Genomic DNA, 23,531 nt, shown 5'->3' with positions numbered 1-23,531 from the left:
AAACATGGAAGTCTCAGTTTCTCAGGAAAAATAACCTCACTTACATAATCACACAGCTAGATTCAGGTGTAGAAGTTGGTAAACAAAGTTAGTTTTCCTGTAAGTTACATATCTTTTTCTGTCATACTTAAATTTCTTTTCCATCATTTCCAAAGCTCAACGCCTCCCACTGTCCTCACCCCTCCTTCTGCCTCTTCTCTCTGCTCTTTCATCCTGCCTCTTTCAAACACATGCACACCATGCAAATATGTCTGCGCTCAATATTGGCTTGCTTCCTAATTTCATCCTTTCCCAGGATATGAGGGGACGGCTTGAAATTCATAATGGGACCCTGCAGCTGACGAGGGCCTTTTCTCTCCAACAAAGCGAGCCAGACAGAGGAGGAGGGGAGGGAAGAGGGGCTAAATTGGACAGTAACATGTTCTCCTCTAATTGTGAGGGTAAAACTAAAAGCCCTGCTAGCAGTAATTAGAGAGCCAGATAAGCTCCTGGTTATTAGATAGGAGGGGAGCAGCACCGCACAGGATAGTCCCACCTTAACGTCTAGCCAAATCTACCTACGTAGATCACACTACTTGAGATAAATCTGCTCTTAACCCACCAACTTGACCCCATGAATCCACTCCTCTGTGTTTGACTGCTATGAAAATGTAGCCACGGGACATTAAAGGTAATAATGCAGCAATTAAACACAAGACAGTCACATATGCAAATACTCCTCCACACACAATCCTTTATCTGCTGGAGATAAGTCACATGCTGTCTAAACATCCTGCAACATCCTGCGCAGCTCCAGCAGGACACACTGGGTGGTAACACTGAAAGTTAAGGAATCTTAGGAGGTCTTTGCATTTTATTACCATTTTTAATTTTAGCATGTTGCTAGAGAATAGAGTGCTAGAGAGATGCACAACAAAGGGGTGTCTATTGCTTATATAATTTGGCAGCAGTCCTTGTTTATTCCCACAGCTTGACAGAGCGGCGCAGCTCTTAACAAATTGGACTCCAAGATATTCTGTTGCAACATTACAGAGTCTATTGAGCCTTTCTGAGCAGCTAAAGAGTGGATTCTCTGGTGCTGGAGTGCAACTAGTGCAACCACACTAATGCTGTGGCAAATTTGTTGTTTTGCTAGGGTTCAGATAAAGCAAGAAGCTATGGAGGTCCCATGTGGAGGCCCCTAGTAGGGGACAGGGAGGTAAAGACGGGAAGCACCGTCACTGAGGCCTGGACCTGGAGATGAACCTAATGGACCTCTGATAAATGAAGATGGATGAAGCAATAAAGTTTTTGATCTGGGGCCACATCTATTTCAACTCGTGCTGATAACAGATTTGTGAGTCTCAAGGCTCCTCAAGGCTTTTTTCAGATGACATTATTAAGGGCTAAATCTAAAAATGAGCTGCAAATACAGAAAAGCTATAGCAGCAGTCATTACCATAACCAGTCAGAAACAATACAATCCAAATAGTATGAGGCAGAAGAAATTCAATTTAGAGATGAAACAATTAGCCAATAACTGCTTAACAGAATCAGCCACAACTCTGATAAATTAAATGCAAAGAGTTGCCTTTTGTCTTTGTCTAATGTGATAGTAAATAGAGTAACTTTGCATTGGGGAATGATTATAGCATTTTTCTTTCATTTTAAAGAAAACACAAATTATCAAGAAAATAACTGGCAGTTTAATTGACAATATAGCGTATGTAATCAGCAGTTATGGCCCAAATCAACGACAACATCCTAAAAGAGAATACAAGATGAACAGGAGATTTTACAAAACACTGACCATATTATCACAGAGTTCCTCCACAAGTTTGACCTGGAACCATCCTCACCCCCTTCTCCTCGCTGCACTCACATCCTGTCTGCCTTTTACTGACCATGCAAAGACACACGACGCTGAAAAAAGGAGAGCAACTGAAATGGGGGACAAACAACACAAGGACAGTATGCAATATTAGCATGTGGTCAGTGTGTGGTTGATCACCTGAAATCAGGCTGAGTTGACTCAGCTGTAATTAGGGTTTTAAGATAGTTGCCTTCTAGCCTGTTTTTCTGAAGACATGCTGAGTGAGTATGCAGATATTGTCAATCTTATGTCGTTTGCAGGCTTTATGTGGAGTGAGAGTGAAAGATGAAGCGCCTGAACAGCAGCTCCTTCTACAACACATGTGAGCTTTTAGAAATGGTAAACAGAGAACAGGCCTCTTATTAGTTCCCCCTCAGTGAACTTCAACATGAGAAACATGCTGCACTGTTTAAAGTGAATCTCTACATATGGATCGTCCCCATAAAGTAACCTCTCATTGAGATAAACACTGAAGATTTATACATCCCAGCTCAGATTGTCATTTTTGGCAGACTGGGGCAGATAAGTGCCTTATGCTTTGACTGCAAGGTTCTTTTTTGAGGTCAGAATGTTTAAATCTATTTTTGGTATAAGATTTAAAGCTATGTGAGGCAATCTGACACTCCAGTTTGTACATGAGGTGATGTTTATGTTGCACTTTCCTTAATGTTCAGCCCAGTAGCACTTTCATCTCCATTAAAAGGTTTCATACAAACAGCTGGTAGCTGATGTAGCTGATAACGCCTGTTTTGACCAAGATAGTGGCATGAATCTTTTATGAAGGTTTTATATATTCAGATGTAGACAAACACATAAACAAACTTCATGAGTGGGATTCACAGCATAAGGCACAATGTCACTTGAACATAGAAAAGATATAAATCCAGCAACAGGTGGGATGATGAATAAACTTTGTGCGTCTTGTTGGGGAACAACAAATGGTTTCTGAAGAACTCAAGATCTGTAAAATTATCTGCTATTATTCAGCTTTTTGCTGCCCTCTTGTGGTTGTTATATGGCATAGTGGACAATAAACCTACTTGTACCTTTCTGTTTGTGGACTTAAAACTTCTTGTGAATAGTCTGTATGGCCAGTTCTGTATTTGACATATGCTGCAGCAGACTTTACATTATAGAATACATGCAGACTTTTTTTTCTTTTTCAGAGAAACCTCAATTAATATCAATGACAACAACTCACAGGAGATTCATTTTCTCTTGAATGTTTCATCCAGTTAGTTCACTTCACTGTCACACCATAAATGAAACCAAAACAAGAACAGATTTTAAAATGAGTCCTTTTCACTTTTGAACCGTTATCTTCTGGAAAGTCATTAAAAAGAGACAGTATCGTGCTGAAATTAACCTGGTTGTTTGGAAAATAAAAGAAGGAGGTTGGCTAAAAAGCTGCGTTTTTAAAGAACCATCCATTGAGGAACACTTTTAATGGTTTATATACACCTTTTCTTGGATCTGTAAATTTCGAAGTGTGTATTAAAATCAACAATATATAAATTCTCTAAAATTATTTTCACATTAATACATAATACAGCTGTAAGATTTACATGCTTCTCATACAGCAACCAGGATATAACTATACTGATACTTAAATACAATGTTTATCAGACAAGCAGGGCCATTACTACATCAGACACCAGTATGTCATGTTCTGAGTCTAGTTTGTAAACTACTGCTCTTACACACACCTACACACATACGAGAATCCATGCATGGGTTATTGAGGACAGTTTCGATTCACAACCTTCAAATTGTGACTACTGCCAAGAGCTATTTTGCTCACTTTCTTCTCTAAATAAGTTTAGTACAGCTTAATACTGCTCAAAGATTGACATATTGCTTTATCAGCAGCCATGTAACCATATTATAACAATACTAATACTTAAATAAAATATACAGGATGTCCATAAAGTCTCTTTACAATTTTAAGAATTTATTACAAAGGCAGCTGATAAGATATCTTAGCCAGATTTGTTTTATTGTAATCAGTGGCTGTCAAAGTTTTTTCTACCTCATTTAATACACCTCTATATGGGCACCATTAGTTCCACAAAGCACATCAAGACAGTACTCGAATTCTTGCCATGTTCGCTGTAGCATAGCCTCATCAGTGGTGGCAATGGCATCAGAAATCTCTTGCTTCAAGTCAGGAATGTCCCGTATCTTTGTTTGATACACGATATCTTTAACATAACTCCATAGAAAGAAGTCCAAGGGAGGGATATCTGGTGAACGTGGCGGCCAAGGAATTGGCCCATCCCTTCCAATCCACCAGTCTGGAAATGTTTGATTGAGGAACTGTGGTGCACCATCTTGCTGGAAAATGATGGTTGGTTGAAGGTCATTCAGTTGTAGTGCCACATATTCAGTCAAAAGGTCAAAGCAGAGTCTGCACATCCGGTTTTGTCTCAATAAACCATGATACACATTGTGCCTTCTCTTGAGGAGTAGCCATTTTTCAGGGTTTCATTTAACAGTACATCTTTCACCAACAGGATACCTGAAACACACAATTTCAATGTGATTACAAACTTTGATAAACACTGATTACAATAAAACAAATCTGGTTAAGATATCTGATCAACTGCCTTTGTAATAAATTCTTAAAATTGTAAAGAGATTTTATGGACACCCTGTATATCAGGCTGGCAGGGCCATATCCACAACTGAGGACAAGTAGCTGCCATAGATAGTGCACTGCTACTTTTACCTATACACATATTTGGACGTTTAATAGCTTTCAAAAAAGAAACTGCAATTATGGTTATTTTAACCCACATAGGCTGTCATTGTAGAAAAACAAAACTGAAAGTCTGTTAGAAAGTATTCTGAAAGTTGAATAAAATTCATAAATGTGCATTTGTGTGTGTGTGTGTGTGTGTGTGTGTGTGTGTGCGTGTGTGGGTGTGCGTGTGTGTGTGTGTGTGTGTGATTTTTTTGCACTCATGGCATGCAAGGGTTTTAATTAAAATTTTAGATTTACAACTCTCAAATTCAGACTACAGCTAGGAGCTATTCTGTGCCCAGTGCCTGACTTTTTCCTTTTATAAATTTTCCACTACTGTTGGCCGTCAGATTTACAGTCATCACATGATCCCTCTAAACATGAGCGCACAGAATGGCCTTATCAAACAACTATCCATCGGTCACAATAGTACAACATTCAGGTCAATGTCCTGCGCTCGCCAAGAAGAGCAGCCAGGTGGGTCTCAGGTAAGGCGTGACGCCACGGTGATACTTTTGAACTCCCAGGCAGTAAATCTATAAAGGTGTGTAGTCTGGCTGCACAGGTAGCCAGTAATAAGCCTGATCCTTAGGCTGAAGTGGAAACAGAGCGCCAGAGCCTGCTCGGAATAACCGGCCTAACATGCGCACGGAGGTTTGATTCACCGAGGTCTGCTACAGAGTCACACCAGCGGTCGAACGAGGTCACCGGCATGTACCCCAACCCTCAGTCGGTGAGACACCCGGCTCAGGCGCTGCCCCTGAACAGTCAGTACATCTCACCTTCGTATGACTTCGCCGGGTATCATCATCACGTCTCTGGAGTCGGTGACTTGTCCGCCAGCGCCTGGAACTCCGTATACAGCAGCCGGGAGGAGTATCCGTACAGCTTCGCGGGTTCGAGCCCCAGCGCCGCCCAGGTCACTTTTACCTCCCCGGAGCTGAGCGGGGCGCCTTCCGCCGCTGGAGAGGGGTCCCTCACCCCCTACAGCTTCATCCCCGGGCAGGACCCCTTCAGCTCCAGGAGGAGGCCCCATGACTCCACCAGACAGACACTTTCAGGTGACTTACTCCTCACATTTACACTGCATCTTTTAAGGAAATAACGCTAAACACTCGCCTGTGATCAATCCATAAAAGATAATTATAGGTCACATTAAACCACCTGATTAGAAAAAGGTTTCTTTGAAGTGTATCAGTGCCAACACACATATGCTAGTTTATCTAGAGGTTGATCACATATCAGACACTTTAAATGTCAACAGGAAAAGCCCACTCTTGATTACACTCACTTTATACCTGAAGATGCTCAAACAAACGCTTCAGCTTTTAGATAGAATCCACAGTGCAGTCAGATGACAAACCAAACTTCAAACAGTTGAATGGGAGAATCAGACAATGTTAAAACACATTTTCAAAAATAGGAACGGTTTCAACATGTGCAAAGAGTAAATTCAGACTGATTGCACACACACATTCATCAAGCTGTTCACCTCTCCCTTCCGCCAGCGAGATGTCAATGCAAAGCTAACAGTGGAGGCCGTGAAGTCTGCACAAGTGTCACTCCCCACCCTCTCTGTCCACTGGGTGGGTGCAAGCCAAAGATAACACCGGCAGTGCAGGAAGTCTGCAGATGTCAAACCAAAACCTCCACTGAAACCGAGGGCCTTACCCACGTCTGTGTGTTTGTGTGCCTCGATCGATGCCGTCACATGCCCAGATTTTCCAATCAATAACTCTGACTCAGTTTCTTACGTGTGTGAACATGTGTGTCAATGAATAGCTGCCTGTGTAAACACCTATGTAAACACCACTGAGAGTGATAAGAGAGAGCCACTGATGCAATGCAGTGGGGAGTCTTTACATTGGTTATAGCCAGCGTGATTAATAGAATTGATGAGGCTTTAAGTGGCGCCTGGACTTGAACGTGGCACCAGACATCTGTTTGGACACAGCACAGCTCTGCATGTGACTCACTGACATATTATGGCCTGTTTGTATTGCAGGAAACTCACATGAACAGAAAACACACCCATTTACTTACATTGAGCTGGGAAATCATCCCAGCTTGTGTTCATTTTTTCACTAATTCTGGGATGTTTTGTGTGATACAGGAGGGAAGACTCGCACTAAAGACAAGTACAGGGTTGTGTACACCGACCACCAACGGATGGAGCTGGAGAAGGAGTTTCAGTACAACCGCTACATCACCATGAGGAGGAAGTCGGAGCTGTCGATGGCACTCAGCCTCTCCGAGAGACAGGTCGGTTTGGTAGTTGATTTGCTGTCCTTTCAAAAAAAAAAATCGCAGTCACATAGATTCTACCACAATCAACAGAACATGTGGCAAATACAGACACATTTAAACCACAAAGTGCTTCACAACAGCATCACCAGCAGTCAAAGCAACTAGTGACACCCAGAGAGAGGTGAGAGGACTAGAAGTAGAGAGGAAAAAATGAAGGGAAAAGTGCACAAAGGGTTGCAATGCAGGTGAGAATGTAATGAATGTAAAGAAAAAAGCAAGCCAAACTCTATCATTATTAGAAGCTGGCTAATTTAAGGGTATTTGTATATCAGTTACTTAAAACTGATATACTTACAAGACTTCATTCAAAAACAACAGCTGGCTTCATCTTCATCACATATTATGATTTTACTGCTGATTCCATCTGCAGAAGAAGATTGCATCAGAAAAACCATGTGAGCTTTGTAGCTGCCAAACCCCAGAGTTTACTGCACTGAGGAAGAGCATGTGTTATGAAATTCATTTATAAGAATCAAATGTGTTCTTTCTTCTTTCAAAACTTCCTTAAGTTTCACTTTTAGCACTGGGCCCAGACAGATGGACATCGTTCTTTTCAGGAGGGAGTTCAGTTAAATTCAATTTTATTCATATAGCGGCAATTAAAATTCAGATTGTCTCAGGATGCTTTACCAAACCCATATGCCTCAGTTAAAGTGTTAAGAAGGGCATCTGCAAATTAAAGATAATTGTGTATGCTCTGCAGGCAGAACATTGAAATTTGTGGCAGCTTTGTTTCGAAACTCAGTGGGTTTTCTGCTTTTGAATTTGTTCACAAAATCACAAAGTGGTTAGGTTGTATGTTTTTCATGGGATTTACATTGTTTATGTTTTACTGATTTGGGAAAGTATAACTTGCTACTCAAATACAGACTTTGGCACAGTAACGCTGGTCCATGCAGGTGCGTGTTTCTCTTATGGGTAAATTTAGAGTTAATATTAACACAGCACACATTAGGAGAATGTTCTTCAACAATCCCACTTTCAAGGAGCCAACTTTAGCAGAAGACTTTTATAAACCAAAAGGTTTTGTGGCCAAACACTTAAGTGGTGTTGATGGTATATCACCCACATTTGCTGTTACTGTTGCTGTTGTTTTTTCCGTCTGATCATTTAGCTGGTTAAACCCGCAGCTGAGTGCTGAGTGGCTGCAGCACCCAGAGTTTAGGTGCGTAAAGTGTCATTGCTGGGGAAAGTTTGAGATTGCAAAACTTAAGCAGAAGTAGATGAGACAGAACAAGAGCCAGTTACCACAAAATGCAAAATCATTGCTGTTGGTATCAGTGTACAAATGTGCAAGAAATAAGAGATGGGATAGTTATCTCCAATTTGTAAGTTTTCTTATTGATATCTCATCTTTGTGTGCTTCAGGTGAAAATATGGTTTCAGAACAGACGTGCCAAAGAGAGGAAGATCACCAAGAAGAGGCTGCAGCAATCCCAGCAGGCTTCCACAACTACACCTACCCCACCTGTGCTGGGTGGAGTCACCGACACCCACAACACCACCAGCCCCAGGAGCGACGTTTTGTCAGATATAAAGTCGGAGGAATACTAGGTGGATCTCACACTGAGGACTGATACAGTATCTGATATGTAAATAGTGTTTTGTTTTTTTTTACCACAGAATGAATGAAGGTGATTCACACTGACATGGTGTTTAAATGCTGCACCTCGTCTACTTTACAAAGACAAGCACCACATGTCTGTCGCACTGATCATGTTTAGCAGGCATTTGCCAATCGCTGTACTGCTCTGAGTTACTATAAATCATTTTCAACATCAGGCTACAATTTAAAATGTCACTAATGATGCATATGTGTCAACTTTAAGAACTGTTTATAGAAGAACAGTGAATTCTCATCTTTAGAACTTCCCTCTTTAATGTAAAGAAAGAAGGAAGAATGCTGAAATTTCTGAGAATGTTGCTTAAAAGAGCAACAGCGCACGTTAATGTGTGGTCAAGTTTCTGCTACACGAATAAGAGAAGAGGATTAGCGTGTCTTTTTCTCTCTCTGTTTGCGCTAAGTGCATGTGGGAATATGTAGAAATAAATAGGAATAATGCAGATCTAGTTAAATCAAAACATAGCCCCACCTATTACTTACTTTGTTAGGGAAGTAAACTGCCACTAATGTGCGTGTTTATGGCAACTTGCATTTGCAGGAAGTTGAAACCGAGTGTGTTTCTGGTAATGAAAGAAGGGGAGAAATCATATACAATGGTTTTAAAGTTCTATCTGTTGAAATATTGATGTAGGATATGTCATGGAAATGCATCATTCAAAAACTGTACACCAATGGGTTTCAGCTCAGAAGGCAACTGTACATAGCATAAGTGATGGGGTGAGTGCACAGAAGTGATAATGAATACTAAGAAACAGCAAGGGGACTTTGACTTAAAAGTCAGTTTTTTATTTAGGTTTTAGCTACAACACTGTGATAACAGCAAAAAAAAAAAAAATAGAACATGCTAAAAAAAAATTGACCATGGAGTGAGATGTTCAGACAGCAGGGTTAAGCCACATCCTGAAAAACAGCTGCAGATTGCTCAACCACATGACTCGTGATATGTAGTCATTATGCCACTTAACCCAGAGATTCAGCCTCGTCATGAACCTGGAAGACTATTTTAAGTGAAGAAAGCCCCTGCTGCTCTAGTTTTTTGGGACTTACTGTCTCTATATATGAAATGTTAATGTATGCACTATACATGTGACAAAAGTTGGCACACTTTGATGTGTTCTTCTTGTCTTCTCCCAAGAAGAGGAAGAAGAAGTGGTGTGCAAAATTTAGCACTGGAGGATAACTTTTTTTTCAAAATAAACCACTGAACCACCAACTTAGTGCAATGTACGCAATTATGCGATCAATCTTTGCAGAGAGAGGATGCCCATGTTTACTCTTTCGACACGCTTGATAGTTTGTGCTGGTTTATATACTGCACATTATATAAAAAGCAGCTCAGCACAGAGGTTTTATTGATGGAGTTATATTTTGTGTTCATTAGCGTGGACCAAAGTAACAAGCTGTGGGTCCATCCGCTTTAACTCCACCACAAGTTTCTGAAACATTTCCACAGAGAAAAACGTCCTGTCTACTGATGAAGAAATGCGCCGATAGAATAGAGCTCTACCGACCATTAAGTACATTCATTTAATGAGATTATGGCCCAAGATGACCTCAATCTTGTATCATTCACTTCTATTAAATTCTAAAATAATACACGTCATGCTACTGTTGTATCTTTAAACTCTGTATTTTTTTATATACATACTTGTCTTGCATTAAACAGCTGTACTGAATATGACACAACAAGTTAATCTCACTATTTTAAACTATTTTCTTGTTTCAAAGTCAAAACTCTTTTATCTAAAGGCTCTCCTCAGTCAAAAGCTGGCATGCTCATAATCGAGAAACTGGCACCAGTTTTGTTTTTATAGTTCAGTACCTTTGGCATGGCAAGGTAGTATCACGTGAAAATCTCAAGACATTTATACAGTCACCTGGCTTTCATGTGCAAAAAATAAATGATTAATTCTGGCTCCAAGAATCAAGAATTAACATGAACAGTCAAATCTCTTTAGATTACTTATATGTCACACACATCGAAAGGGCTGAAATAATACTGGACAGTTTGATGCCCATTTCATTACAAAGTGGTAGTGACTGAGTGGTCAGATGAGCAGGTTGAGGCAAGGAGGATCTCAGGTGGTTGTTTAAGGACACTGCAACTATCCTGGATCATAAATGCCAATTTTATGGCACTGTATTTGTGACTCAGCTGAATAGCAGTTGGAGGGTTATAAACCTTTAACCCCAAACTATTAAATCAAACATGCAGGCTCCGTTTTTGATTAAACCCACGGCAAATAAATATTGAAACGTCTCAAGTCGAATTCAAGCACAGGATGTCACAAACTAAACACAAACATTAAAATATCAAAAAAAATTGAATTGAAAAATTATCTGTAACCTATGCTTTTTTAAAGCATTTGAACAGCACAATAAGATGTGATAATGCAGAAACCGAAGAAGTACTGCAATAGAGGAACTGAAATAAAAATAAATCACATAGACGAATGTGCATCTACAGTTCTGCAGTTTCATTTAGCTGACGCTTTTATCCAAAGTGACGAACATCTGAGAGTAGATACAACACGAGATAGGCGGGCATGGCAGCACTAAGGACCTTAGCTAAGGGTCCTCACTGGATAGCTGCTCCCTGACCAGGATTGGGATGACTGAACTCTTGTGAAAAAGTCAGGGGTATTAGTTACTGCTTGTCATATAGTGTCATTTTATTTAGAAAGAGGTTTTTATACAAACATAAGCATGCTAAAGTGTGTGTGAGAGGATGTCGCTAAGCTGAGAAAACATATGCATCCTAGTGTGAGGTCCAAAGGTTTGCTCATACGCTGCTGACCGGGTTGACGCCCACGCCAAGAAGCTGCTGGCAGATGATTATTTAGCTTTAACCTGCATCACTTTACAGCACTGACCATATAAAAAGTCTCCAAAATGTTCACTATGAATTGCTCCGTGTGCGCACATGTCTGAGAGTCAAGAGTTTAACTTAACAAGTTACTTGAGGCAAGAGGCTGTATTCCACTAGCTGATGCCCTTCAGCACTGAGCTGTTTGTCTCTTACGATCTTTAGAGTCGTAGCATGCAGACACTAAGTGGTTACGTTTAAAAAAAAGTTGGTTCTTGAGAAGCGGAAGGAACAAAATGGGAAGTTGATGTATGTGATATCTGTGGTTTCATGTTCTTGTAAGTATGTGTTGAGAAAGTGCCGCCAAAAATACGGAACATGTCTGAGTGTAAGTTTTCTAAAACCTAACATAATAATTTTACAGTTTTATATGATGAGAGCGGTGTTTCAGGTAGATATTTATGCCTTTGCGTTAAACCAATCTCTGTAATTTCAAGATTCTGAATTTTTCCTTCTTGCATGTTCAGACTATTAAACCTTTGAATCGTAAAACTCACCTAAAAGTCATATTTGCCTGAGAGAGATACTGGAATCTTTTACAAAAATACGTACCTCCATTCTATGGGTTGTGTTTCACCAATTATTCCTCATTTATCTGCACAACCTGAAAATATATCTACAGATTACATATTGATCCAAATAGTGGTGCAGTTTTATTTGAGGCTATAATAACTTTTCTAATCATGAAGCTTTTTGTTTGCTAACTGTTGGCTAAAACTAAATCATAAATGTCAGAAGGCTTTTATTTAATTGACTTTCTATTTACCTCAAATATTTAACTGGACTTGTAAGCCTAACATTCTCAAATATTAAAATTATTCAACAATCACAAAATGCTATTAAATTCCAACACCATTAATACCTGCATGTCTGTTAGGGTACATTCAACACTGTAAACCACAAACACTTAGGAACAGCAACAAACTAAATATAGAAAGCCTTTCTTGATGTTATTAAAGATAAACACATCCTTTGCTCAGAACCTGACAAGCTGCTAAATGTCTTTTCCTCTCGAGCTGCATTTTCCTGAGTTGACTGAATTCTGTGAAGATACTGTATGTTTCCATTTGAGTTCTTCCCTTGTTTCAGTAAAGGAGAAAATCTACACATGAACAAAGCACTCTGCTTTATGGGTGTCTTCCTCTGCAGCTAACTAAGAGGAAAAACTAAAGGTGCTGTCAAGTAGATTGCAAAAGCAAAAAACAGTACATAAAGCTGGAAATAAATAGATCTGATGTAACTGGTAATGAACAGACTTAATATTTCTTAAGCCTGCATTTAGTAAACAAAATTACTGAAACTTTATTTATTAGAGAATATAGCACAGTTACAACTTTACAACCTGTGCAAATTGAACTTTGCACCAAGGGGATATGTGACCATTAACTGATTCAAATACAACCGATAAACCAGTTTCGTGAGAATGAAAGCCCAGAAAAAAGCCAAAGTGTTTGCATCGTGGAAAGGATTTCTGCTTAGCGAGAATGTCCCAAGATACAAGACATTTCACTGCAAATGTATCTTTAAACGAGAAGGGCGGATAAAAGATAGCATCACTGATTGTGACACTTCCTCCCACACACTCAGCACCGATAGAATTCTACATATTATGGACACCAACTGATCCAAACAAATCTTTTCAATTAGTGCATTTTTTCATTTTGAGCAAATTTTATTATTTAAGTTGTATGCTGTCAAACTAAAAGCAACTATTTTAGATGAAGGGAAAACAGGCATGCCCAAATACTGTTCATGTCTGCCATCATTAAAATAATAAAGCTAAATACATTGTAAAGAAAGTATGAAACAAAGAAACTTTAAATTAAATATGCCTATAAATTAAAGACAAGTAACAACCGAAAGGTACAGCATCATACAAACCCAGAAACTGGGTAAAAAATTACGAAATACTTAAAATAAAATGTTGAATACCCCCCCCCCCCAAAAAAAAAAACAAAAAACAAAAAACAAAAACAGGAGTGCTAGTGTAACATTCTTAAGCAGGAATGCAGACCTAAAGGTGACTGGATGCTTTGATGCCCATTTACAGCCCACATGTTTAGAGTAAATATACAAAATCAGGACATATAGGGGCTTTGATGGCTCGTGTTTGAGATGACAGGCCTCCAGGTATCTGAACTTGCCCTTCTGTCTCTCTCTACTTGCTTTCAGCGGTGCAGTCCTTGTAAAAGCACTCCAGTCACTTCAGATCACCTGCTTTTACGGACCATGGCGTACACACAATCATTTTCCCTTAGCTCCGTCTGCTGAGGTCGCTCCGAAAACCTGACCTGGCCGTACTCCACCTCCAAATCTGCCCTTTGCTCCACCTGCCTCCCTGGACGCTGCGTGAACTTGACGTCAGCGTAGGTTAATTCCTTGTCATCTCCTTCCTCTGTAGAGTAGCAGCAGGGAGTGAAACATACATAATATAGTAATTATGCCCAGTGTTTGGAGAAAGGGATAGTCTGTCCTTATACACTTATTTTCTCTCTTGCTAAGACAAGAACATTGATGTCACTCTCTGCAGCAGCTACAGCTTTCACAAAGATTGGAAGCAGGGTGAAACAAATACTCTGACTCTGTCCAAAAGCTGCACAAATCTGCCCTTTAAATAATGTTTATTATCACACTTTGGAGTTGCTGGTAGATGTATTTTCTTGTCTTTAGAAGGAGCTAGGTTAACTGTTTCCCCCTGTCTCCAGGTTTTGTAATAAAACCCACCATCCTTTCGCAGTAGTTTCAAATTAAACTGATATGAGAGTGGTATCAGAAACTGCATCAACCAAAATATCAAACTATTCCTTTAATTTATGAACAGAACCCCTCCACTCACCCCTCCAACAACAGTTAAAACAGTTGACAGAAAAGGGGAAGTTTTGCTTTGTACCTTCTGGTTTGGTGCTTTGCTTTTTCTTCTGAGAACAGATGACTGCGACGCCGACAATTAATAAAATCAGCAGTGCTGCGAGCACACTGCCTATTAGCAGCAGATTATCTGTTTCGAGCAAAAAAGACACACAAACCGTAGACCTTCAGGTGAGTAAACAATACATGTGTCTCTGTAAAGAAAGACTAAGAAAGAAAGAGAAAATGGCGTCAATGAAACCACTGCAGTAGAGTGAGTTTCCACTTACTGTACCATGGATCATCTCTGCCAGAAGTCTCAGTTTGATTGGAGGGTGTGATATTAGTTGAGGGTGTAACAGACGCTATGTCAGTCTCCTTACCCACTGTGGATGTGGTTGAGATTGTTGTTGGTTTTGTACACACAGTGTCATTGGATTGATGGACCCACTTTTGTGTCCCATTGAATGAGGTGCAGTTGTTGATTGTGAAGCCTGTGAACAGACAGTTTATTTGTTAGATGTAAACAGTGAATCATAATCATCAGTTTTATGATTGTCAAGTCATTTTCAGTCGTGTCCTGCTCACCACAGACATCACTGAAGCGATTCCTGACAGAACAGACCAGATATCCTGAGACATCTGCTTTCAGAGTGATGTTTTCAGACTCAGTATTTCCAGAGAGAAGATCATCGTCTGTCAGTTCACGTCCATCCAGAGTCCAGCTGTACTGAGGATCGTCTCCTCCCACAGAGGAGCAGGACACCCTCATGTCTCCCTGTAGACACTCAGAGACCAGCAGCACAGAGGACACAGGAGCTGAGAGACACACAGACACAGGACTTTAGGTGTTACAGCAGAATAATGGTCATTCTTTATGATTTATCATGAAGAACAAAGAAGACACAGAAGACAGATAAATGCAGAGCACAAGATATATTATCTGGATTATCAGTAGAATGTGAGATTTGGATCAGTATCAATGTGGTTTAATGTCTGTGCAGGAAAAACTAATTTACCTTGAATAGACAAATGTAGAGTCCTTCCTTCTAACTTCTGTAGAGTGGAATCAAGAATACTAAGTGTATATTTTCCACTGTCAATCCTGCTCAGATTATTGATCCTGAATGTTCCATTACTGGGAGTAAAGACAGATCTGTTTGATATTCCATTAGTTATAATGTTGTTCTTTGACACTATGAGGATCACATTTGATTTGCTTGACCATTCATATCTAAATATTTCTGAGGCACTGTCCATCAGCTGGAGGACCACCATTCCTCCCAAAGCTCCATAACACTGAGCTCCATCCTTCCTGCCATCACAGTACGTTTCCAAACCTGCAAATGAAAAGAAAAAGTGTTTTAAAAGAAAACTGAAAATATTGCACATTTGTATGTTCTTTCAGGTTGAATCATGTAAATATTGATCTAAAATAGAAATAGTGGTTTTGCTGCAGTCAAGTGTCTCTCAGACTGCTCAATGCAAATATACATGTATTGTTGTGCAGCTGAGCATGATACAGGACTGTGAGGGAAACACATTCAGGGTTGAGTTAACACAGAAAGTAAAATGAATTAAGAGGACTTATTTCCCTGTCAGCACAAGCCTGTTTCACAGAGGACATGTTAACACTTCAGTAGGAAAACCACAAAGTAAATAAATAAATGAATGATGGGTGAACTCTGTTTAACTGTGTCAGCTGCAGGGTTGTGCTGCCTCACTGTCACATGAAACAGAGCAATTAATCACTAACAGTGTTCTGTATGTTTGGTTATTTATTTAGTCCTCCTAATGATAAAAAAAAAAAAGCGTCTGTCCATCTAAACTTTTTTGACGCTTACAAAGCCTGACTTGTAGAAGAGACCCCCAAAAGCTTAAAATGATACAAATGGTGGTTAGAATATTTCAGTATCTATACAGTAGCAAAACGTCTGTAAACATCATTTAACGGCAATATTCTGCAAGTTATCCAGTGTTTTTCCTAAAGGATTAAATAAAGGTCTAACCTGCAAACAACGACGCACTTTTGTCATAAAATAATATTGGTGTTAATGCTATTATTTATTTTTAGATGTTACTCAAAAGACTGCATTCGTGTGAAATTGTCTAAGGATTTGCCAACATTACCAACTAACCTGAGTGATGAGACAATTTTAAAAAAGAGGAATCAAATCTCAGTTCAAATGTTAGTCACACAACTATGATCACATTCAACAGCTGCTTAGCTGAATTTACCAAATAAAGAACCTTCAGCTGCTCTACATGTCACTGAGGACATTGTCAGACTTTATTTGTTCACTTTACTCAATCTCATTGCCTAAAAATGTGTGACTGATATCTAAAACCAAGCTTTAATAGAGCGCCACATGAACAAAGCTGAAACTCACCATGAGAGACTCCGATCATCATCATCATCAGCAGCAGCAGCAGTCCAACCACAGCGCCCATGTTCAGCCTCTGTTGATCCAGCAGCTTTCAGACTTTTTCTACCACATGTATCCTGCTCTGAACAGCTCGCAGTCTGTCCTGTTCTGGGGCAGAACATACGAATGCTTTGACCAAGCACTGCGTTGTTGTATACAGAGAGGCACTGAGGAAGTGATATCAGTTTTACTTCCCCTTTTTAGGCTTCGAATAGAAGGCCGTCGAATGTGATGGACTGAGTGGAAGAGATAGAAATATACCTCATTTGTGGTGAAAGAGGATTTGAGACTGACAGCTGGCGCTTCTTTAACACTTCTGTTCCAACATTAACAAAATAAATAAGAATTACAAAAAAGGTGTGGGTGATTTAAAAACAAGCATAAGATGCATTGTGGCTTATTTTTCTTATCTGTAAACATATAATAATGCCTTATACTTAATCCAATCCAGGTCACTTTTACAACAAGCACATAAAAGAGTATGTGCACACGCTGTACACTGTATTTTGTAGGCAGTGAAAAATTCAGATATTTAAAAACAAAGACATTCTAAATGAAAGAAAAATATGCATACATTTGGATTCACGTACAATAATTGCACATTTTAAAATAATTCTTTATCATTTGGACAAGAATCTACACCTGCAAACTTTGAAAAAACAAGTTGTTTTACAAAACTAAATAAACAGCTTTGATCCTCCCAAAATATTGCTTTACAGAAATACTGTTCAGCTCAATTTTAAAGTTGCACAAGGAGATATTTTAAATAGACAACAGTGAAGGTTAAACTCCTAAAATCTTAGAAAACAACTGTCTGAAAATTAAGGATCATAATACTATAAATACAGTCAAGCACAGTTATAAATATAGTCAACTGGATTTGAAATTTTAGCATTTGACATGAATACCTGAATACTGCAGTAATAATACAATGACAATTACCACATTTTTAAAAATTATTATAATCATGCCTCTCTGCTGATGACAGTTATGCCCAGAAGCATTGTGTGGTCGGCTATCCTGACATTCGTACTTTTAAAAAACATGTTGACACAAACGTCCACTTGGACTCAACGATGAACCAACAAGATTTTGGTGGCCAAAGGTCAAAGGTCATTGTGATCTTTGAAGACATGTATTTTGCTTTAACTCAAGAATTCATACAATGATTATGACAAAATGTCACACAAATGTCTCATACGATAAAAAGATGAAGTGACCACATTTTATATTGAAAAGATCAAATGTCAGCTTCACTGTGTTATTGTTACATCCTGCAAAGGAACTTTTCTGTTTTTAAACACCATAACTCAGGATCAGAAGAGAAAAGTGTGAGAATATTTCACATTTATTCACATACTGAACTGGTGACTGTAATCTTCGGTACCTACCAGTTAAATTTCTTCGATATCTTCACTGCTTGTATTATATGAATCTGAACAGATGTGGAAATAAACTGCAACTGGGCTGGCTGAGGTGAGCAGCTGCAAGGTGGATATTTTCGTCTCACTACACTTACAGTACTGACTTATTTTAATTCAGTTCACTTTTATTTATTTAGTCAAATCATGTCATGTCCTCTCAAGACATTTTGCATAGCCAGGCTAAGACTTTTCAATCTCACAGACAGAAACTCACCAGCAACAGCGGCACATACAAAGTGACGTAATAAAAATAATTCTGACACCTAAACCTTTTTACACTATATTTCTCTAATAAAACTAACCTACAGTCAAAGGACTATGGTTCTGTTTGTGTCTGTGGTATCAGCATAGCAGCAATATGCCGTCCCTCCAAAAATGATTGACTGAAAATGTCTTGTGTCAACCAAGTGGGATTTGGGGGAGACACATTTTCCAAATCCTGAAATCTTATTTGTTCTTACAGTTAGTTAGAAACCACTTAAACACACAAGTTTCTGTAGTTGAAACTAGTTTATAACACATGACTTTTCTTTTGATGGTCCTTTGAGTTACCAGTTACTTTTGACATTCACAATTTTCCGTTTCAGTGCTCATCAAACTGTGACACCAAATGTCACACTGAAAGTTTTTAGGGGGATTTGTTGATGCTAATGTCAGTTTGAATGATAGCCGTTCTGTCATTCACCACAGAGCAAAAGAATAACCTCAAAGTATCATTTCAGTTCCTTATTAGTAGCGGATGCAAAAGGTGTTCATCATACATTCACACTGTGCTGCTGTTCCACTGCGACTAAAACCTCAAGCTATTTTTCTGTGATGTTCCTGTTTCAAAGCCTCCTTCCTCTCACTTCTTATGTCGCCCAGCACTGACCTCTTGTGATCAAAAGAAAGTTGATGCATGTTTGTTTTGCAGTGTATGGCTCCTGCAAATATGTTTTTATTGACCATTGGTTTTGCATGAAAGATTCAGCAGGGAGGTTCAACGAATGCACCATTATCCATAAGCAGCAGTGACGCCTCTGTGAACCAGTAGAGGGAAACCTCACACCTGCTGACACTGATGAAGAGGAGTTTTATTCAGATCTCAGGAGTCATTGAAGGTACAGTCATCGATCAAACTGTCAGTGTGTAAGAAGACTTTTCATGACACGCCACATTAATGACTGACTGACAGATTGTAAATACAAAACAGTCGAAAGCAACTAAAGTAAACCACAATTTTGACGACACATGTTGCCATATTACCATTTTAAGAATGTATATATACAAAGTTCAGTATGATACAAGAAAAAAACACCAGTTTTTCTTTATCTTCAAGGAAAATCAACAGTTTCCACCTTGGTGATAATAAACTTCCTTGCGTTTTAAGAAGTTCCAGTTTTGTGATATACGAAGAATGTCTTCATGTCATACAGTGACATTTAATATTTCATGTGTCTTTTTATCAGATTTAGAGATCAACACCCTTTCAGACAAACACGTTATGTCATGTTCACATGATGACACTTGAGTAAAAAGATGAAGCTGGATGAACATATTTTTGTAGCTAATCACAAATATAATGTAATATACAGTATGACGTGGCAGTTACCCCCTATTTCCTCGCAAATTCCACAGTTAAAACAAGGTTGTTGTTCAGCAAAATGAAGTTCTCTTGACCAGATCTGGTAAAGTGACAAATAAAAAGAGTCAGACTGTTCCAGCTGTGATCACTGAAGGCAGAACCTTCGTTCTATCAGAGCTTCACAGTGGGACAAATCCAGAAAACACTCAGAGCTTTCTTTGGAAATTGATAGTGAGCTGTGAAGTTAAGAAAAGAATAAAAACAGGAGAGAAATTCCTTCTAACCCCTATTTTGTCACTAATAAAAGCACATGACAAATGTCAGCAGGTGAAAGGTAGCATGAGTTTAAGATGCACTGCTTCACATTACAACCATCACAACAGAGTCCTGTGGATATTCTGTGGCTTGTGGGACAGCAGAGGATTCCGCTTTCTCATAATTCTTTCTCTTGCAGGTGAAATAGATGGAAATGGCAGTTAATGCTAGAATGAACCCTAATGCCTGTAAGCCACAGATGAGCAGAGACCGACCTGTTCAGAGACACAAACATCAGATGTCAGGTTAGAGCTGAAACAGTGGTTTCAGTGGTGACAGGACACGCACAGAAAAGACACACAAACTACAAACCTTCAGGTGAGTAAACAATACATGCGTCTCTGTAAAGACAGACTAAGAAAGAAAGAAAAAATGACATCAATGAAACCACTGCAGTAGAGTGAGTTTCCACTTACTGTACCATGGATCATCTCTGCCAGAAGTCTCAGTTTGATTGGAGGGTGTGATATTAGTTGAGGGTGTAACAGACGCTATGTCAGTCTCCTTACCCACTGTGGATGTGATTGAGATTGTTGTTGGATTTGTACACACAGTGTCATTGGATTCAAAGACCCACTTTTGTGTCCCATTGAATGAGGTGCAGTTATTGATTGTGAAGCCTGTGAACAGACAGTTTATGAACAAATGTAAACAGTGAATCATAATCATCAGTTTTATGATTGTCAAGTCATTTTCAGTCGTGTCCTGCTCACCACAGACATCACTGAAGCGATTCCTGACAGAACAGACCAGATATCCTGAGACATCTGCTTTCAGAGTGATGTTTTCAGACTCAGTATTTCCAGAGAGAAGATCATCGTCTGTCAGTTCACGTCCATCCAGAGTCCAGCTGTACTGAGGATCGTCTCCTCCCACAGAGGAGCAGGACACCCTCATGTCTCCCTGTAGACACTCAGAGACCAGCAGCACAGAGGACACAGGAGCTGAGAGACACACAGACACAGGACTTTAGGTGTTACAGCAGAATAATGGTCATTCTTTATGATTTATCATGAAGAACAAAAGACACAGAAGACAGATAAATGCAGAACACAAGATATATTATCTGGATTATCAGTAGAATGTGAGATTTGGATCAGTATCAATGTGGTTTAATGTCTGTGCAGGAAAAACTAATTTACCTTGAATAGACAAATGTAGAGTCCTTTCTCCTGACTTCTGTAGAGTGGAATCAAGAATATTAAGTTTATATTTTCCACTGTCAGTCCTGCTCAGATTATTGATCCTGAATGTTCCATTACTGGGAGTAAAAACAGATCTGCTTGATATTCTATTAGATATAATGTTATTCTTTCTCCCATTGAGGATTATTGTTGAGTCGTGTGACCATTCATATCTGGGTATTTCTGAGGCACTGTCCATCAGCTGGAGGTTCACAGTTCCTTCCAAAGCTCCATAACACTGAGCTCCATCCTTCCTGCCATCACAGTACGTTTCCAAACCTGCAAATGAAAAGAAAAAAACATTTTAAAAGAAAAATGAAAATATTGCACATTTGTGTGTTCTTTCACATTGAATCATGCAAATACTGACCTAAAATAGAAGTAAAATTCTATTTTATGTCTGTTTCTGAGAGACCCTTGGCTGCAGTCAAGTGTCTCTCAGACCGCTCAATGCAAATATACATGTACTGTATTGTTGTGCAGCTGAGCATGATACAGGACTGTGAGGGAAACACATTCAAGGTTGAGTTAACACAGAAAGGGAAATTAGGTAACAGGACTTATTCCCCTGTCAGCACAAGCCTATTTCACACACAACATTTTAACATCAGCTGGAGGATCACAGTTCCTCCCAAAGCCCCATAACACTGAACTCCATCCTGTCTGCCATCACATTAAGTTTCTAAATGTGCAAATTTATAGTCAGTAAAATCCTTCAAAGAGTGATGAGCAAACTCACAGACATTGTATCTCTCAGACCAGTTTGCAAATGTATAAAATTTCACATCAGTGGATTTTTTGAACAATGCATTGTTTCCACTTTAACCTAAGAAAAAGTTCTTAATACTTCTTTCACGTGATGGAAATCAGATCAGTTAAAAGTTTTTGTGAAACACTGAGTTTAGAGTTGAATTAATATCAAGCAGTATTTCCAAAGGAGAGTATAATTACTGTCCCTCAACAACCCTTAAGATCCCAAGATTTTAAAAAAGCATCTGTTTTTAGCAAATATTGTCAAAAAAAATAAAAAATGTTGAATACAGAACAATCATTTCAATCAGTGCTGCAGCCATAAAAACTTGAGCTTTGATTATTTTACTGTAGAGTGGGGCAGCATTAAGTAGCTGCAAAGAAGTGTTAGAACAATTCTATATGTGGTGTTATATCTGGCATTGTGATTTTGTTCATTTATTTAACACATTTCATACAACAGCAAATAGAGGCTGGAGGCCAACATTAGTCTCAGCAGTTGTAAGAGTTACACTGTAACTCATGTAGATAATGTTTCCCACTAACATATACAACTATGCTAAAGACTACAGTTACAGGCTTGTAGCATAATCTTTCTCATAACTGTAAAATGCTGCTTGATACTCAGTTTGTTTTAGACTACTCTCAAAATACTGTCAAAAACACTCAAACGTCAGAGATGAAACATACAACAGTAAAAACATGATTCCAGAAGAGAACATTAAAAAGACATTACATTTTTGCTCTCTTTGTACCCTTAAGATAACTTTTACGGAATATTCAACAAGTCAGCTCATTTCATTTCCATTCAAATTAACAAACATCGTTCTAAATGTGTGCTGTAACTGTATGTAGACATGATGTTCATCTAAAGCCACAGACTGAAATATTCTGTATTATCAAATATTTTATTTTAAAACTTTTGCATGAACTAAAAACCTTTCCATGTATCAGAAGCTACAATATTTTCTGTTGAACAAACAAAAAATTGTGGTGAAAACCAGTACTACTACATTTATCATCAGTAATGATTATCTTATTACTTTGTTACAAAACATTGTATTCCTGCAAAACCAAATGTAATAGTTAAATCACAGATCGTCAAATAACTCATCAGTCATGATTATTTTACTTATTCTTAGTACACATTAATGCAGAATTGATCTCAGAGTTTTACCATAAAAAAATAAATCAAAAGAAAATTGAACCACAGCTGGTTTCCAGCACTTGAGCTGCTTCACACATCAGAGAGGATAATATCAGATTCTGTTTACTGACTACATTTGATCCCATTGCTACAAAAATATTGTAGAAACAACAAATCAGACGTTAATAAAGTGACAGAATTTGAAGATCTCACCGTGAGAGACTCCAAGTAGCATCACCAACAGTGCGACCACAGCTTCCATGTCTCGTTACTGTTCAGTGTTTGTTACATAAATTTGATTTACCAACATGTGCGTTTATCGTACATGCATCCAGAAGAAATATCAACTGTAACTGATCAGTCTGAGAAGAAAAGTTTTTCACACCCTGTTTGTGAAGAAGGAAGTGGCAACAACATGGTCATTAATTTGTGCAAGAAGGAAACACACACATCATCTTCTTCAGTGAATTTTTGTCACTACT

At 38.8% G+C, this 23,531-nt stretch overlaps 3 protein-coding genes across 5 annotated transcripts; 1 reads left to right on the top strand and 2 right to left on the bottom strand.

The window, feature by feature from the left end:
• The first annotated feature begins 5,120 nt into the window (after positions 1-5,120).
• On the top strand, positions 5,121-10,122 carry cdx1a (caudal type homeobox 1a). Its single transcript, XM_023271727.3, has 3 exons — positions 5,121-5,656; positions 6,709-6,857; positions 8,271-10,122. Exons 1-3 carry the CDS (start codon positions 5,308-5,310, stop codon positions 8,454-8,456), a joined length of 684 nt encoding a protein of 227 aa, XP_023127495.2. The 5' UTR covers positions 5,121-5,307; the 3' UTR covers positions 8,457-10,122.
• A 2,547-nt stretch (positions 10,123-12,669) lies between these two features.
• Positions 12,670-16,789, bottom strand: LOC111569534 (uncharacterized). Of its 2 annotated transcripts, none has more exons than XM_023271703.3 (6): positions 16,630-16,789; positions 15,259-15,579; positions 14,828-15,058; positions 14,530-14,733; positions 14,283-14,390; positions 12,670-13,787 (listed from the first exon to the last, which is right to left on the bottom strand). In XM_023271703.3, exons 1-6 carry the CDS (start codon positions 16,688-16,690, stop codon positions 13,603-13,605), a joined length of 1,110 nt encoding a protein of 369 aa, XP_023127471.2. In that variant the 5' UTR covers positions 16,691-16,789; the 3' UTR covers positions 12,670-13,602. The 2 variants fall into 2 exon arrangements, with proteins under 2 accessions (XP_023127471.2, XP_023127472.2); XM_023271704.3 differs by having other exon boundaries at positions 14,623-14,733.
• Positions 16,790-18,990: 2,201 nt separating this feature from the next.
• On the bottom strand, positions 18,991-23,421 carry LOC118470392 (uncharacterized). 2 transcript variants are annotated; one of them, XM_055016765.1, is made up of 5 exons: positions 23,263-23,421; positions 21,111-21,431; positions 20,682-20,912; positions 20,385-20,588; positions 18,991-20,183 (listed from the first exon to the last, which is right to left on the bottom strand). In XM_055016765.1, the coding sequence occupies exons 1-5, from the start codon at positions 23,309-23,311 to the stop codon at positions 20,014-20,016; spliced, it is 975 nt and encodes a 324-aa protein (XP_054872740.1). In that variant the 5' UTR covers positions 23,312-23,421; the 3' UTR covers positions 18,991-20,013. The 2 variants fall into 2 exon arrangements, with proteins under 2 accessions (XP_054872740.1, XP_054872741.1); XM_055016766.1 differs by having other exon boundaries at positions 20,478-20,588.
• Positions 23,422-23,531: the final 110 nt, after the last annotated feature.

This window comes from Amphiprion ocellaris, chromosome 13 (genome assembly GCF_022539595.1).
Source record: "Amphiprion ocellaris isolate individual 3 ecotype Okinawa chromosome 13, ASM2253959v1, whole genome shotgun sequence".
In the NCBI taxonomy this organism is placed as follows: domain Eukaryota; kingdom Metazoa; phylum Chordata; class Actinopteri; family Pomacentridae; genus Amphiprion; species Amphiprion ocellaris.
Note: the sequence above shows the minus strand (reverse complement) of the source record. Positions and strands in the feature narration are given on the sequence as shown.

Coding starts and splice junctions, on each gene's coding strand:
- cdx1a (XM_023271727.3), top strand. CDS start 5,308: ATGTACCCCAACCCTCAGTCGGTGAGACACCCGGCTCAGGCGCTGCCC. Junction 5,657..6,708: donor CACCAGACAGACACTTTCAG/GTGACTTACTCC, acceptor TGTGTGATACAG/GAGGGAAGACTCGCACTAAA. Junction 6,858..8,270: donor TCAGCCTCTCCGAGAGACAG/GTCGGTTTGGTA, acceptor TGTGTGCTTCAG/GTGAAAATATGGTTTCAGAA.
- LOC111569534 (XM_023271703.3), bottom strand. CDS start 16,690: ATGGGCGCTGTGGTTGGACTGCTGCTGCTGCTGATGATGATGATGATC. Junction 15,580..16,629: donor GATGATCGGAGTCTCTCATG/GTGAGTTTCAGC, acceptor TTTCATTTGCAG/GTTTGGAAACGTACTGTGAT. Junction 13,788..14,282: donor GCAAAGCACCAAACCAGAAG/GTACAAAGCAAA, acceptor GCTACTCTACAG/AGGAAGGAGATGACAAGGAA.
- LOC118470392 (XM_055016765.1), bottom strand. CDS start 23,311: ATGGAAGCTGTGGTCGCACTGTTGGTGATGCTACTTGGAGTCTCTCAC. Junction 20,913..21,110: donor TCTACATTTGTCTATTCAAG/GTAAATTAGTTT, acceptor TGTGTCTCTCAG/CTCCTGTGTCCTCTGTGCTG. Junction 20,589..20,681: donor TCGCTTCAGTGATGTCTGTG/GTGAGCAGGACA, acceptor GTCTGTTCACAG/GCTTCACAATCAATAACTGC.